General features: G+C 36.1%; 1 protein-coding gene across 3 annotated transcripts in view; it reads left to right on the top strand.

Moving 5' to 3' along the window:
• The window catches only part of LOC113106387 (probable E3 ubiquitin-protein ligase HECTD4), an 85,728-nt gene that overhangs the window by 4,806 nt on the left and 65,313 nt on the right, over nucleotides 1-15,609 (top strand). For 2 of the 3 annotated variants that reach the window (XM_026268259.1, XM_026268261.1), the window contains exons 3-16: nucleotides 1,898-1,987; nucleotides 2,529-2,656; nucleotides 2,776-2,884; nucleotides 5,976-6,114; nucleotides 7,257-7,427; nucleotides 8,366-8,558; nucleotides 9,748-9,909; nucleotides 10,821-10,934; nucleotides 12,834-12,974; nucleotides 13,594-13,823; nucleotides 13,973-14,115; nucleotides 14,199-14,269; nucleotides 14,397-14,502; nucleotides 14,955-15,075. In XM_026268259.1, the coding sequence (XP_026124044.1) occupies nucleotides 1,898-1,987; nucleotides 2,529-2,656; nucleotides 2,776-2,884; nucleotides 5,976-6,114; nucleotides 7,257-7,427; nucleotides 8,366-8,558; nucleotides 9,748-9,909; nucleotides 10,821-10,934; nucleotides 12,834-12,974; nucleotides 13,594-13,823; nucleotides 13,973-14,115; nucleotides 14,199-14,269; nucleotides 14,397-14,502; nucleotides 14,955-15,075 (1,918 nt within the window). The remainder of the gene's footprint in view (nucleotides 1-1,897; nucleotides 1,988-2,528; nucleotides 2,657-2,775; nucleotides 2,885-5,975; nucleotides 6,115-7,256; nucleotides 7,428-8,365; nucleotides 8,559-9,747; nucleotides 9,910-10,820; nucleotides 10,935-12,833; nucleotides 12,975-13,593; nucleotides 13,824-13,972; nucleotides 14,116-14,198; nucleotides 14,270-14,396; nucleotides 14,503-14,954; nucleotides 15,076-15,609) is intronic. The other variant, XM_026268260.1, reaches the window with a different exon arrangement.

The following is a 15,609-nucleotide window of genomic DNA, read 5'->3' as shown; positions in this document are numbered from 1 at the left end:
CCTGAGGAGCAGCGCAAGTACTCTTTTACACTTTTAAAATAATCAATATACTTTGATAAATAAAGCACGTCCCATTTTGCAAATGTCATGTAACATGATTTTACTAATTGCACGGGAAATTTGGCTTTTCATGGTGGAACGAAAGCTCAGCGCTGCAAAAGGGTGTGGAATGGGGCGCAATAATCATTTTATTTTGATTGTTTTATTTTCATAATCGTTGGAGGCCAAAATCAAAATTTTATAGTTTTTTCGATTAATTGCACAGCCCTGGTGCAAGGTGAGTGCAGTACAACAGCTACTCGATTTCAGCTTCAGCTTTTATTCATGGCTGTCACTTTGCAATATTATGCAAAATCATTGTTTTTTTTTTCATGCACTAGTCAGTTTTGAGATTTTTTTTACGGATGCACCAAAATGAAACTAAAGTTTTTATTAAATTCTGTTCAATTCAAGTTTATTTGTATAGCGCTTTTTACGATATAAATCATTTTAAAGCAACTTTACAGAAAATTAAGTTTCTTCAATATTTAGTAGTAGCTTATCAGTGGTGATCAGTTTATGTGCATCTGACAGAAACTTTCAGAAAATTAATAGAAGTTGTAGTCAACCAAACGATGAACACAGCATTAACAGCAATTATTAACAGCAATTATTATATGATGCAATCACACTTATAGTTTGTTAGTTCTGTATGTTGTTTCAGGGTTAGCATCATCTGAGGTCCTCCGTGGGGTTAGCATAATCTCTTAGTGTAGCTGCTGTTCCAACAAAGTAAAATTAGTTTAACCCAAGCTAAAGGATAATAACGCGCGTTTGTTAAGATACATTACAAGGTTATGAGATGCATTATTCGAATGCTTGGCGAAAGAGATGTGTTTTTAATCTAGATTTAAACAGAGAGAGTGTGTCTGAACCCCTAACATCATCAGGAAGGCTATTCCAGAGTTTGGGAGCCAAATGTGAGAAAGCTCTACCTCCTTTAGTGGACTTTGCTATCCTAGGAACGACCAAAAGTCCAGCGTTTTGTGACCTTAGAAAGTGTGATGGATTGTAACGTGTTAGAAGGCTAGTTAGGTACGCAGGAGCTAAACCATTTAGGGGCCGTAGAGCAGTCAGCAGTTACAGGTTCCTTTTTTGGACATTCGGCGCGTTTTTTGGGAAAGTATGCTTGAATTTGAAATATTCGATATTCGCGATTTATTCACATTTTACATCGTCGTCAAATTTATTCCGATATTATCGCTTATATTCAATATATCGCCCAGCCCTACTATGAAGCGTCAGAGGATTGCATAAAAATATCTCAATTTGTGTTCTGAAGATGAACGATGGTCTTACGGGTTTGGAATAACATGAGGGTGAGTAATTAATGACAAGGTTTTCATTTTTTGGTGAACTTTCTCTTTAGTAACCAATTAGTTAATCACATTAAGGGTTGGCAATATGACCAAAATCTTACATCAAGATATGACAGTTTGTCTGATTTATGGAGTAATAAAAATAGATCCATATTCCCATGTGTAAATCTAACATGTAAGTCATTTAACTCTATTTTTGTCAGCAAAATAAAATGAATTTTAAACTGAACGTTAGGAATTATGATGATATCGGTTATGATGATAATTGTTTATCTCTCAGTATAGTTGCCCCAGTTGTTATGTATGGTACTCTAAATGTATTTTGGTCTGATCAGTTTATCCAGTCAATCATAAATGGTAAGCTGAGACACACTGCACTTTACTTAAGTACTAAAGTACTCCGTGCCTCTCCTTCAACCACTTTGATCTGATATGTCTAGGAAGGAGTCTCTCTTGATTTCATATCTGCATGCATCACTATATCAGTCAAAAACAAAGGGGTAATACAGCAAGGAAACATGTCCTGTCTGTGTTCGCAGGGGTTCCCTCAAGACGTTCATTCACACTGTCCACCTGCTGCAGAAACAGACAGATCTGGGTCCGCTTCCAGTGGCTGATGTTCTCTACAGGTATTATTACTGTCTGTGAACACATGTTAAACTGCTTCTGTTAACTGGTGACTCCTACGAATGATGCAGAATAAACAGGGTGGGAATTATGAACCAGTTTTAAAACTGTAACTTTAAAAGGAGTCGTATCTTCGTGTTGTATTTTATGAAAGGTTTTAGTGTCTGGACATTATTGACATGATTTTTCAGAATGGAAAACAGAAATTAAACTGCTTTGGTGAATCTATACACCAGCCATAATCAATAGTGGTTAAAAGTTAGGAATAGTTCTGGTTTTTAAAAAACGTTTTTGAAAGAAGTCTCTTCTGCTCTCCGAGACTGCATTTATCTGATCAAAAGTTAGTAAAAAGAGTAAAATAGTATCACAATTTAGTATCACAGTTTTCTATGTGAATGTATTTTAAAACATAATTGATTTCTGTGATGTAAAGCTGAATCCTCAGCATCATTCCTCCAGTCTTCAGTGTCACATGATTCTTCAGAAAGCATTCTCACATGCTGATTTGCTGCTCATGAATGCGTAATATCCTCTGATTTGCAGACTGCTGCTTCTTGAGGGAGGTCCAGGCTCACCGTCCTGTCTGTTAGGGGCGAAACACAGTGTTTCGTGGGGCTTTGAGGACATGCTGCCCACACCAGAGAGCAGCGCCGCTGGAGCAGAGAGCAAAGGTGAGAGAACAAACAGATGGCAGACCAGTGTTTTCAGATGCACGTGAGCACTGAATTCTGTTCACTTCCCTGTCTATTTGTGCCTGTAATGACACATACGCTTGAAATTATGCTTGCAGACACAGACCTGGGCCGCAGCCTGGCTACAGATGGTTTCTATCTCTACACAACAAACTCTTTTGGGAAGGGCTTAAGTAAGCTGGGCTCGGGGCAGCATGGGACGCTGAGGTAACTCTAAAACCACCTCACCTCCGCCCTGCTCTTCTGTTTGTGCCAGTGACCTCCAGGCCACTATTGTGCTCTTTCTACAGCTCCTGCTTTGTTCTGCTGTTGTCTCATTTCTGCTCTGTGAGCAACTCTATTTGTTTGGACCCGGTGAATTCTGCTGTCAGTGAACATCAGTGTGTTTTTCCTCTCTTACATGTCACACTTCCTCAGTCTTATGGGTGTATCTCATAAAGAGATGTCCTGGACATGTTTCAACCAAAATGTTAAAAATAAGAAATAATTTTGCCTAAGGGAAAATTTCAACATTACAGGGGAGACTGGGATGTGTTTTAACCGTTAAACCTCTTTTTTTTATTTTTTTATTGTTATCCTGCACAGTGGAGGTTTTTAGTGTCTGTGTACAAATATTTACATTACATTTACATTCATTCATTTAGCAGATGCTTTTATCCAAAGCGACATACAAATGAGGACAGTGGAAGCAATCAAAAACAACAAAAAGAGCAATGATATATAAGTGCTAGAACAAGTCTCAGTTAGCTTAACACAGTAGACGTAGCATGGGCTTAATAATATAATAAATACAAAAACAGATAGAATAGAAAAAGAATAGAGCAAGCGAGTGTTAGAGGTCTTTACACATACACACACACATACAATTGCATAATTAATGAAAAGAAAATAGAATACAAAAAGATTAGAAAGGTAGTTAGATTTTTTTAAGAATAGAATTAGAATATTGAGTGATAAAGTTAGAGGGTCAAATAAAGATGGAGGAGATGGGTTTTAAGCTGATTCTTGAAGACGGATAAGGACTCGGATTGAGTTGGGGAGGTCATTCCACCAGGAGGGAACATTTAATTTAAAAGTCCGTAAAAGTGACTTTGTGCTTCTTTGGGATGGCACAATCAAGCGACGTTCACTTGCAGAACGCAAGCTTCTAGAGGCACATAAGTCTGAAGTAACAAATTTAGGTAAATGGGTGCAGAGCCAGTGGTAGTTTTGTAGGCAAACATCAATGCCTTGAATTTTATGCGAGCAGCTATTGGAAGCCAATGTGTGTATGAGCTTAAAATAAATGTCTTTCACTTTGTCTGTCAAAAATAATTTTTGCGGTAGAAACCAGATTAAATCACCGCGAGAGCTTTCCAATATGCGCGCCACTGAGTGGCGTCTCTACTTCCTGGTCAGAGAGCACCTGTCCATCAAAAGCTCACTATCCAATCAGAGTAGATCACTGTTAAACCCGCCCCCCACGAGAGGTTTGTATCAAAGCACCAAACGAAAAACTGCGAAGCATAAGCGAAATCTGTGGCAATGCATTCAGAATCCACGATTAGCAAAAACCAATCTTTGAAAAACATGAATGAAGCTTATTTGAAGAGCCTGTTAAATTTGTGTGACTGAGTTCGTTTTTCTTATTTTGTAATGGCATATTTTTCATAGTTTCTGTAAAAGTTATGTTCAGTTTTATAAAGCCAAATGTAATTCCATAAAAAGAGAGTGGATTTCATGCAATATTAACTGACCAGGATTTTGCTAATATAATGGACTATAGGAATATTATTATTTTATTATTATAGTAATTAGATTTTTATTATGTCCATTTTAGATCTATTTAGATTTTTTTTTTATTTCACTTAATTGAAACTATTTGTAATAGTTTAGTTTAGTTATCAATAATGGTGCTGGATAGGAACTTGAGTAGCTAGAACATTTAAAAAAGTATTTATCAGAATTTAGAAATGTATACAAAACTTAAGTCAACCACACACACACACACGTTTACTGTCTAAATGGGGAAATTTGATAAGTTTTATGGTTCTTATACTGTACAAACTCTATATCCTGTCGCTCTACACACACACACACACACACACACACACACACACACACACATTTACACATTATTTATGACGGGGTAGGTGATTTGGTTCAAAACCATTTTTTTATGCTGGTTGAAGTCTTTTCACATCCCAGTAATGATCACTAAGTGAGGTGGTCTAAATCTATTTATATTTACAGTTACATTTATGCATTTAGCAGACGTGTAGTTCAGGCTACACATTTTTTTTTTTTTTGCCAGTATGAGTGTTCCCTGGGAATTGAACCCACGACCTTTTGTGCTGCTAACGCAGTGCTCTACCACTGAGCCACAGAAACACAGGTATATGTATTTATATCGTCTGTGGAAGGCGTAGGATCATATAATGTTCACCCAATCGTGTCCCTTGGTCCGAGCGCTATGATAACGCATGTGTTTGCATACCTCTGTCTGAGCAGACATGATCCATCATCAGCCTGCTTCATTACGCTATTGCAGAGCGAGTGAGAATGAAAGGCATTGTTATTGTAATATTATGCGTGTTGTACCGTAATGCTTCTCAGAGGTGAATGAGACTTGAGGTAATCTGACAGCGTTGATGCCGTCTCTCATCGTGTGACTGGTTCACCTCTGTGTGGTTCATGTGTTTTGGAGGAGGCGTGGCTTTGGAGAGTGATTTGCTGGGAGGGTGGGATCGTATGCTTTCAGCATTGCCTAAAAAAGAGATCACCTACCCTAACCTTAACCAATATTTTATGTATTTGTTTAATAGACCCTTTTAGAGCCTACTTCACACAGCACTAGCTGAAGGTAAAACAAAAGGAAATCTGGAGGTGGCCAATTCAAATCACAGATTCGCTACATAATGATTATACATGTATTAAATATCATAATGAGCTTAAAATATCATCTTTTTGGGTGCCAGAATCGATGTAAGACGGCCTCAAATTAGAATTTTTTTGCATACCTGCTGCCACTGGCAGACAAAAAATCAGACAACAGCTGTGGTTAAACATGATAATTGTAAAAAAAAAAAAACCAAGCTAACAAACTCCGTAGCTAGCGTTAGGGAAGCAGTCAGGAGAATCTTTCTGCCTCCACCTAAGCCCCGCCCACAGAAAAACATCACAGCGTTTACTGGCAGTAGAAGGGTTTATGGTTAATAGCATCTTTAAAAAGCACCATGGCTAAAAATACTCCACTAACTGTCGACAATCCGGGCTCGTCTCTGAAATCTAAAACTTTGTCCTCTGCTCTTCCTCCCAGGGGTTTTGTGTACTGTAGGAATGAGGAGCTGGAGTCGGGGTGGATGGCGCACAGCAGTGGCTTTCTGCTCCACCGTCCAGCCTCTTTTGACAGCAAACCTCATCAGCTGTGCCAGGTCATCGACCCCTTCACACTGCAGGTGCGACCCCTGCCTCTCAAACCATCACCCTTTACACTGCACTTTCAAAATGACATTGCAACCATGTATTTGCATATTTCTACTCTTAAAGTTTTTTATTTCTAAGTATGCTTGAAAATAAAAAAGTTGCATGATTTCTGGACATTCTTGTTGAGTTTTTCCTAATGAGATATGCATTTTGGAAAAAAAATGTAGTGGTTTCAACAAATGTTGGCAAAAAATGGGTGCCGAATGTCAGCTTTTTTTGTTCATAAAATTAAGAATCTATTCAGTTTAATTAAATTTTTTATAGTGCTTTTCACGATGCATATGTTGCAAAGCAGCTTTACAGAAAATTACGTTTCTACAATATATTTAGTAGTAGCTTATCAGCGGATGTACACATGGCTGAAATGTACAGTCAAATTCAGTCAATGATGTAATCAAACTGCAATTGTTATATGTTGTAATCAAACTTGTAGCATAGTTTGGTAATTTATGTTGGGTCAGGGTTGGCATGTATGTGAATTTATTTAATTTTAATTGCTTTTATTTAATTTAATTTAATTTTTCAAGTTTATACCCCCTCTATGCTGTAATTTCAGTTTAAGTTAAAAATTCGTGACATGTCAAATAGTTGGTGGATTACTCCTGAAAATGTACTTACAAAATGTTTAGAAAAATGTAAATGAATTAGTATTAGAGTCAGTTTTCTCCTGAATTTTGCAAGCAGTTTTCTCAAAGTTGCAAATGGTGGAAATTTAGTCTTGAATCCTCCACGATTACCAAGATTTGTAACATGAAGATGTCAGTCGACCCCAAAAAATACCATTATGCGGAACATTTATACCAGCAGGGTGGCTGAGAGTGCCTTTAGAAAAAAAAAACGAAGAAGTTAATCTGAATTGAATCTACATTTGTATGAAGTTATGACAGTACTGCACTGCAGATTAAAGCCCACAGTCAGCAGTCCTCACATGAACGATTATGAGAATAAATAAACATCACTGGCATCGTTTTTGGACGAGCAAATTAATGTTTTATTTTTTCATGCATTACGCTTTATTTCTTCTATGGTTGTCACGATAACATAAAGGAACAGTTACCCTGTTATCATTTACTCTCCCTAACTCTCCAGATCTCCCCGTTTCTCTCTGTTGAAGGTTTCCCAAGTGGTAGCGATGCCCCTCCATCATTTCCCAGTGGGCAGCAGCTTGACCAGCCTGCGTCTGTGTTCTGATGGTACCTACCTCTACTGGGTTTGGTCTCCTGTCAGCATCAACGAGAAAACCCAGAAAGGCCTATCTGTCTTCATGGATGTCTTCCAGCTAACGGTATGAGACTTTGCTAATATCAGACTTACTAAATTCATTGTTCTTTGTGCTGTTTTGTAGTTGCATTTATATCGCAGTTTTTGGTTGCATGCAATGACTGGTAACCCTTTTGAAAATTAAGCACACTTTTGCATATGTGTGAAAAAAAACAAAAAACTTAAGTTTTTTTTTTTTTTTTGACACTTAAGTTCATATTATTTGCAATTTATTTAAAATATATTATAGTTTGAATTTATATTCAATGCGATTATCAAAATTTGTGTGTGCTTTTTGAGCCACTTATAAAGCAGGACTGAAGTATATCTTTAAATGTAATTCCAAACTTATATCATTTTTGAAATATGGTTAAAGTAATGTACTGACAAGCATGTATGCTAAGCCAAAATTACTTTAATGTAATTTCTATTGAAACTTGTATGCCATGTTTTTAAATGAATTTCTAATTACACATTTTTAATAATGATGAAGCTGACATTTATTACATGTATTAATTCTAAATGCAATATGAAATTACAAACTGCAGTTAAAATTATGATCAAGTATATCTACATGTGCACTCGTGTTAGTCAACACATCAAAATAAGTGCTTTAAAGCACGACAAAAGATTATTAAAACTGATTTAAAATGCACTTTAAAGTAAAACTTTTGATTTGACATTATTGCAAAGGTCAATTTTTAAAAGTGTAGTTAAGTGTGTTCAGAAACTCATTAAGTGTCTCTCTTCAAGTCATTTAACTGGGCTTTCATTTCATTAACATTATATTATCTGCAAGTGTAGTTTTTAAAAGTATCTTTTTAAAATTCGTAGCACACTACAAGTGCGCATTCAGTCCAATTAAGTGCACTGAAGGAAATTATCATAAATGAAGCAAGTGAATAAGTGTTCAGTGAACCCTCACTTCACGAGCTCCCAATATCTACTTTGTTTCTTCTGCAGACTGAGTCGGGTCTGTGTGTGGCCAGTCCTATACAGGACCGGGTGATCCTGTCCCGAAAGGAAGGCGATTCATCGAAGTGTTTGAATGAGCTGCTCCTGAGCCGTATGTCTCGCTTTCGTGCCTCGCACTCGTCCACACTAGCTGCTCTCACCGGCTCCGCCATCACCAACCCCGTCAAAGAGGAGACATCGGGTAATGCTGCTCTGTTTTGACTGTGCCTCGGCTGTTCCCAAGCACCAGCTTCTGCAGCTCAGTGTCTACAATAATGGGAGCCGCTGTGGGAAATAACTTTGCTCAATTTGACAAAAAGTTCACATGTAGTGTACTTCAAATATTAAAGGTATATTTTTTAAAAAACCGTGCTAACAGGTAATATAATGTTAAACTAAATAAAAGGCCACTTAAGTGTCTTAACGATACACTTTAATGTCAGTTTATGAACACACTTAAGCACACAAGTAATAATGTCAAATTAAGCATTTCACTTTAAAGTACATTTTAAATCATTAGGCTTTAATAATCATTCATCATTTTTAAAGAAGTACACTTATTTTGATGTGTTGACTAACATACTAAAGCACATGTAAAGTACTTGATTATAATTTGAACTGTAGTGTGTTACTCTATTACATTTGAAGGTGATATATTTCAAATCTACTTACAGTAATTGCAACTGCATCATTACAAATATGTGATTTGAAATGTATTTAAATACACAACATACAACTTTCAGAATATATATATATATATATATATATATATATATATATATATATATATATATATATATATATATATATATTTATACTGTGACAAATTCTTTAAGATGTTGGGAATATCTTAAAAACTGTGCTCAAGTGTAGTTAGGAGAATTGGTGCGGTTTTAAAGGAAAATAGTAGAAATGTTATTGATTCGATGTCGTTCACAGTGAACAGAAGTGGATGGCAGTGTTATTTTAGTGCCTGTTGAAGACCTGACAGGTCAAAATGTTGCGCTGTTTAATTAAAAATGTTAAGTTCAGTATACAGACATTTATTCTTTTCTTTTTTTTCCTCAGGTTAATGTTTTTTTCATTTTAAGTTTAAGTTAAGTATATTAGCTTAAACTAAATGAAAAATTGAAATTTTTCTTTGGAAGCTATCTGAAATAAAGTAAGCTTAAGTTTTTTAAAACATTTTTTATTAGATTTTATTTTCCCTTTCATTTTATTTCAAGTAACATTTTTTAAGGTTTTAGTTTTAGTTAATTCTAATAACTATAGTGAATGGGAAAAATAGACTAAACAACCACAACTCCAAATGCACATCTGTGCTGAAATTCTTCACTGTATTTTTAGTTGCAATGTTGATGGTGGTCTCTTATCTTTTTCTCTCATCCCAGTGGTCAACACAAGCTGTGGTCTGTCTTTAAAAACACTGAGGAAGACGCCGATGTACGTGTGCGGGACGTCTCTGGTGATGCTGGCGCCCGCTCCAGGTGTAGCTGGGAGCTCGGCCACACGCTCGCTGTTCGGTGGATCCAGCGGCCTTTCTTCCCTCAAGAGTAAGATCTTTATACCCTATATACTTTCTTACTGAACTCTGTCATGGATCGTGATTAATGGTGAAGAATGCTTTAACCATCTTGATTCTTAACACCACAGTTAGCTAACCAAATATTTAATGATTAAAGTTTTCCCTGGTGAAAAATAAATATACTAAAACATATTTGAGATACATTTGTTTCATGCTAAGTATACTGCAAATACATTTACATATTAAGCACTTAATAAATGATGCTGCAATTGTACGTTTGTAATTGTATTGGTCTAAAGTACTTTAGATATTCTTTGACTAAAACTAGACTAAAATGTTGAGTCTTTTAGTCGACTAAAACTTGACTAAAGCGAAATAGAATAAGGTTGAGTAAATATGATAAAAACTAAAAAGGACATTTAACACAGGACTAAGACTAAAATTGAAACAGCTGACAGAATTAACACTAGCTGATGTCCAACTGAAGATATACTGAAGTATATTTGATTGTCACTTTGAGTGCACTTTAAATATTTCCCATTTAAAAAAAAAATATTATTCAAAGATCAAACAGTCCTCATCAATAAGGACATTTAAACACATTTTAAGCTTAATACTAAGAAATATGCATTGTGCACAAGTTGCACTCCAAAGAAAGTTTAGTTATATATTTTTTTTTAATCAAGTCTTGTGCGATATGCCAGCAAATATATTAATAGATTTCATTTAACTTTAGTATGAAATCAATAAAACTTTTTCATTAGGGTTAGTTTATCCATAAATTAAAACAATTTCATCATTTATTCTCCCTCATGTTCTTCCAAACCCAGTGATTTTTAATAAATCATCCAGATGTACATGCAATCCAGCCATTGTTTATTTTAGAGCTTTTATTAAACATTGTCAATCTCTTGTTAACGTTTGTGTTTTGTTTCCTAGTCCTGGCATCTAGTTTGGTGTTTAACCTGGCTGACGGTCAGTTTAGCAGTCGTGCTGATCTGGTAGATGCTCCAGGAAGCTCTCTGGGTCGCGGGGCTCAGGTCGCTGGACTGGGTAAGAATCAGACGTTCTGTGATGGAGCAGACCGACACAAACACTTAAAGTGCCCCTATTATGGATTTCTGAAATTTACCTTTCATGCAGTGTGTAACACGGCTCTAAGTGAATGAAAACATCCTGCAAAGTGGAAAATAGGTGATTGTCTTCAGAAACATTTTTTGTTATGCTGCTTGAAAGTCTCTTCATACCCCGATAGCAATCATCAAGTTAAGTGGTCTAAATGTATTCATATGTAATTATATATTCTCTGTGGAAGGCGTAGGACCAAGAAATGATCGCGATCAAAACACTCGGTCCGAAGAGGGCGTTCAGGGGGCGTGGCTTTGGACGGCGATTGCAGGGAGGGTGGGACATTAGCTCAGTGCTATCTGGCTAAAGTTAGCCTTTTCAAAGATCTCCTACTGTACCTTTAAATCTGAAAATGCACCGTGTATAAAGTTATTGTCTCTCAAAAGAAAGAGTCGACCCTGAAAGAAAGAATCCATAGCAGATTCCTGTGGATCGCATCATGTCGAGAAGACACTCTGAGGGTAAATCTGTTTTTCTTTTTTTACTGCCAAAGGATGAGGCTGTGAAGAATCAAAGGGTTAAAGTTTATTTTTACAGCAATAGCACAGTAGTATAGCCCTAACCTTGTGTTGTGTCCCCGTCATTTTACTGAAGACTGCTGCAGTGTTTCCAGCAGACTTGGTGGGGCTACCCCCGTGGGATATATATGTGTGTGTGTGTGTGTGTGTGTATGTAGCTTCACATTTACAGCTCTGCGTATTTGCTGTGTAAAACCATCAGTCGATTTTCATGTTAGTCTGAATGTAAAAGCTAATTCATCCACTAGATCCCCCTTCCTCAAATCTTGCCCTGGAGGTCCAATGCACTGCAGTGTTTAGCTCCAATCCTGATTAAAGTCACCTGTCTGGGATTCTCTAATGATCCCAAAGACATTAATTGGCATTGATTAGCATGCTCAGGAGTGTTTAAATTGGGTTAGAGCTAAACTCCACAGGAAAGTGGATCTCGAGGTCCAGATTTGAGGATCCCTGCACTAGATGTTGCTTTTGGAGTGGTAGCAAAGCAAAGCAGCACTTCGCTCACAAACACTGCTTTATCAGGCATTACAGCCAAGATGAGGTGAAAATGAGACCAATCACCACAGATTAGTGTCACACAGAGGAGGGGTTTGGAAAAATTAATCGCTGAGTGAAAAAGGTAAAAATAAATGCATAAGACAATGAAAGTGTTTTTTGACCTTGTTGTTGGGACTCCCAAAACCCAAATAACCCATAATAGGGGCACTTTAAAGGAATCATGGTGTTGATTTGCATCTTTTAATGACAGCAGTCAATATAGCCATTGAACAATTATTTGACGGTATATGAAGCCTGTTTTCATATTGCATGGTAAGTTATAGCCACAAATAGGTGTATTCATGTATTTACTGTTTATATAGTTTAATTAGTTATTAGTTAAAAATTAGAAAACCCTAATGATTCATTATAAATGCAGGCTTTATCTGCATTTATTATGATGCATCATATTCTTAGAGGTTATAACCACAAATAGTATTATAATGTATTGCAACTGTTATGATTATTTATCAGGTGATACACCATATTATATGGTTGTTTATAAAGCATTATGCATGCATTATAATGCATTAAAATTATTCTTAAAACTTTCTCTAATTATTGTGTTATTATTATTATTGTATTATGTGACAAAATGACAAAAGCGCACAATGAAATTACTAAAAGTAATCCAACATAAACTAAAAATATAAAAATAAAAGCTAATTCAAAATATTAATAAATACGGCAAAAACATTCAGGTTGTTAATGTAAAAAAAAAAAATTATACGAGTACTGACGTGTTCTGTTTTGATAATGACTGTTCCAGGGGCTTGTTATGACGCTCTTAACAATTTAATCTGGACGTGCTCCAGCGACTACATGGACCAGTGGTGTAATCCTGGGAACCAGGCCTTCCATCATGTGTGCCAGCGACTGGGCGTCAGTCACATCATCAGTCAGCCTAAAGGTACGGAAACTAAATGTAGACAGGAAGTACAAAACAATTCGATTTAAACATTTTCAACTTGAAACATTACACCATGTTATCTTAAGACAATTAAAGTACCGCTGACTGTCAAACTAAAATATGTATATGTTGTGTTTGTAATTACATGTTTGTAACAATAAAATTTCAATTTAAATAACACGTAACAATTAAAATGATAATTAAGTATCTAATGTGTGCTTTAATTTGTTAGTCAAACAATCAAAATAAGAGTACTACTTAAAAAGCCCAACAAAGGATTATTAAAATGTGATCTAAAGTAAAACTTTTAATTTAACATTATATAAAAATGTTCTTAAAAGTGTACTTAAGTGTGTTAAGAAACAGTCATGAAAGAGTCACTTAAGTGGCTTAAATGTTTCATCAACATTAATGATTTCATTGCTTTTTAAATACACTTTTAAAAATTAAGTACAAAACAAGTGCACATTAAATACAATTAAGTGCACTTCAGGGTGAGCATGTTTTAGGCCACTTGCTACACAAAGCTTTTTTGTTTTTCGTTTAGATGTGCTGACATTTTGGGCAGAAATGATCTTTATCGTTTTCCCAGTAATATGTTTTTCACTCTTTATGACAGAAGAAATGATAGACACATCCAAAGTGATAAAGCAGCTGCTCCACCATGTTGGTGCCATGTGCATCCATCAGCTCAACCTGCTGGCAGCCAGCAGTAATCTGCACCTGGGACCCTTCATCGGGAAACAGCCCATGGAGGCCTGCCACTTCAGCTCCATATGTGACGTCATGGAGAAAGCCATGGTCAACGGAGACACCTGCATCATCCGCTGCATTCTGCTCGTCTTTCAGGTGGGGTTTCGCTAGAATAGTCAGAATATAAACATTTTAAATTACTTTTAATCAAATTTGATGAAGCAGTTTAGTAGTTATGGTAATTTTGGAAACGGAAAATTGTTATTATTATTATTATTATTATAAGTTTTTTTTTTTTTACCCAGGTTGTGTTCCAGTTTTTTAATCTAAATGCGGAGCAGAACCGAGACGGTGTGAAGCGCTCTGGACTGTTGCTGTGGCAGTTACTCATGGCTCCTCACGATCAGATAGAGCCGGAAATACAAAGAGAAGTGTGTCTGGCCATCAGGTGAGCCTTCAAAGGAAGTCACATGATCCAAAAGTCAAGAATATCTGCTGAAACTAAAAGCCATTTCTCTTTGTTCTCATCAGCTCAGGTTTAAACACTTTGTACCAGAGCGAATCGGAGCTGAACAACCTGCTGAAATTTGTTTTCACAGAGGGTGAGAACTGCAAATAGATGCACATAGAACAGAAATCATTCAGAATTATAAGTCAAGATAGCATTGAACAATTTCATATTGATGAGTAACAGATGCAATGAATTAGTTATTAATTTTTTCTTTGTAGGGGAGAAGAACAGTGGTTTGTCTCAATTGCGTGATGTTATATTAAACAACCTTGCCAACCAGTTACAGAAGAACCGCTTTGGAAGTGAGGAGGATGAACACTACAGGTAACAGTTTCACCAGTCTTCAGACAGGAAGTGCTTAGGCTTCATTTAAATCCTTCACTTCTGTATTTTATTCTTCTGCTTAAAATGTACATTCATTTTCTTTTGATCACAACCCAAGTTCTACACTTTAATCTCAACAAAAATAACTTTGATAGCTGACCGTAAGGGCCCTATTTTAATGGAGGTGCCCAGTACATGGTCTAAAAAGGGTTGCTCCTGTTCTCTTAATGAGAAGTGGGTGTGTTTTGGGCAGAACGTGCAATAAACCAATCAGAGTCCCATTCCCTTTAAGAGCTGAACAGATGGGCACAAATGCATTTGTTATTTGCTATACTGCAGGACGTGTGACTGATAACTGTGTCTGGCTGAAACTAGCAAAATAAACTAGTCTGTAGATGATTTTGTGGTTACTATCGGTCATGTGAAGCCCTTTCTCCCATCTTCCCCTGCAGGCTGAAGGATGAACTGTTGCAGTGTATCTTGAAGACTGTAGTGCGCGAGTCGTGTCTGCTCATCACTAAATGTCAAACCGTTTCCAAGGAAGACCTCCAGAAGCTTCTCTCCACTGTACCTGTATGTGGCTTCCACATAAATACACTGAAGAATTACTTTGTGGAGAAAACTTTCATTTTGACTTTTTATTGACCTTTTAAGTGAACTGAATTAATGTTAAAAGCTGTTAGCTTTCATAACCCTTGTGAAAAAGATGTGCACTTTAGTATAGTTAAAAAAATACATGCTTGATCTGAAGGTAATGTTTTCAGACATTTTAAATCCATGTTTTTTTGACCCCCTTAACCCTTTAAGTATGACTTAAGTAGTACATCTTTATATGTGATTATATAATTACTTCTATTGTCTTTGAAATATGTTTAAAGTACTGCTGAATGTACTCACAAGGATTAATGTTAAACTATACTTTAATGTAATTTCTTGTATGTCAGTTGTATTTTAAATTCATTTAAAATGTATAAACTTTAAATGTAAAATTGAATAATACACAATTAAAAAGTTAAAATTATATTTGTGTACTTGATGTACATGTTATTTAGTACATCAAAATAAGTGCACTACTTTAATGCACTACAAAAGATTATTAAAGCAATT

The sequence above is a fragment of the Carassius auratus genome, chromosome 7 (genome assembly GCF_003368295.1).
Source record: "Carassius auratus strain Wakin chromosome 7, ASM336829v1, whole genome shotgun sequence".
NCBI lineage: Eukaryota > Metazoa > Chordata > Actinopteri > Cypriniformes > Cyprinidae > Carassius > Carassius auratus.
This window is presented reverse-complemented; position numbering and strand designations above follow the sequence as displayed.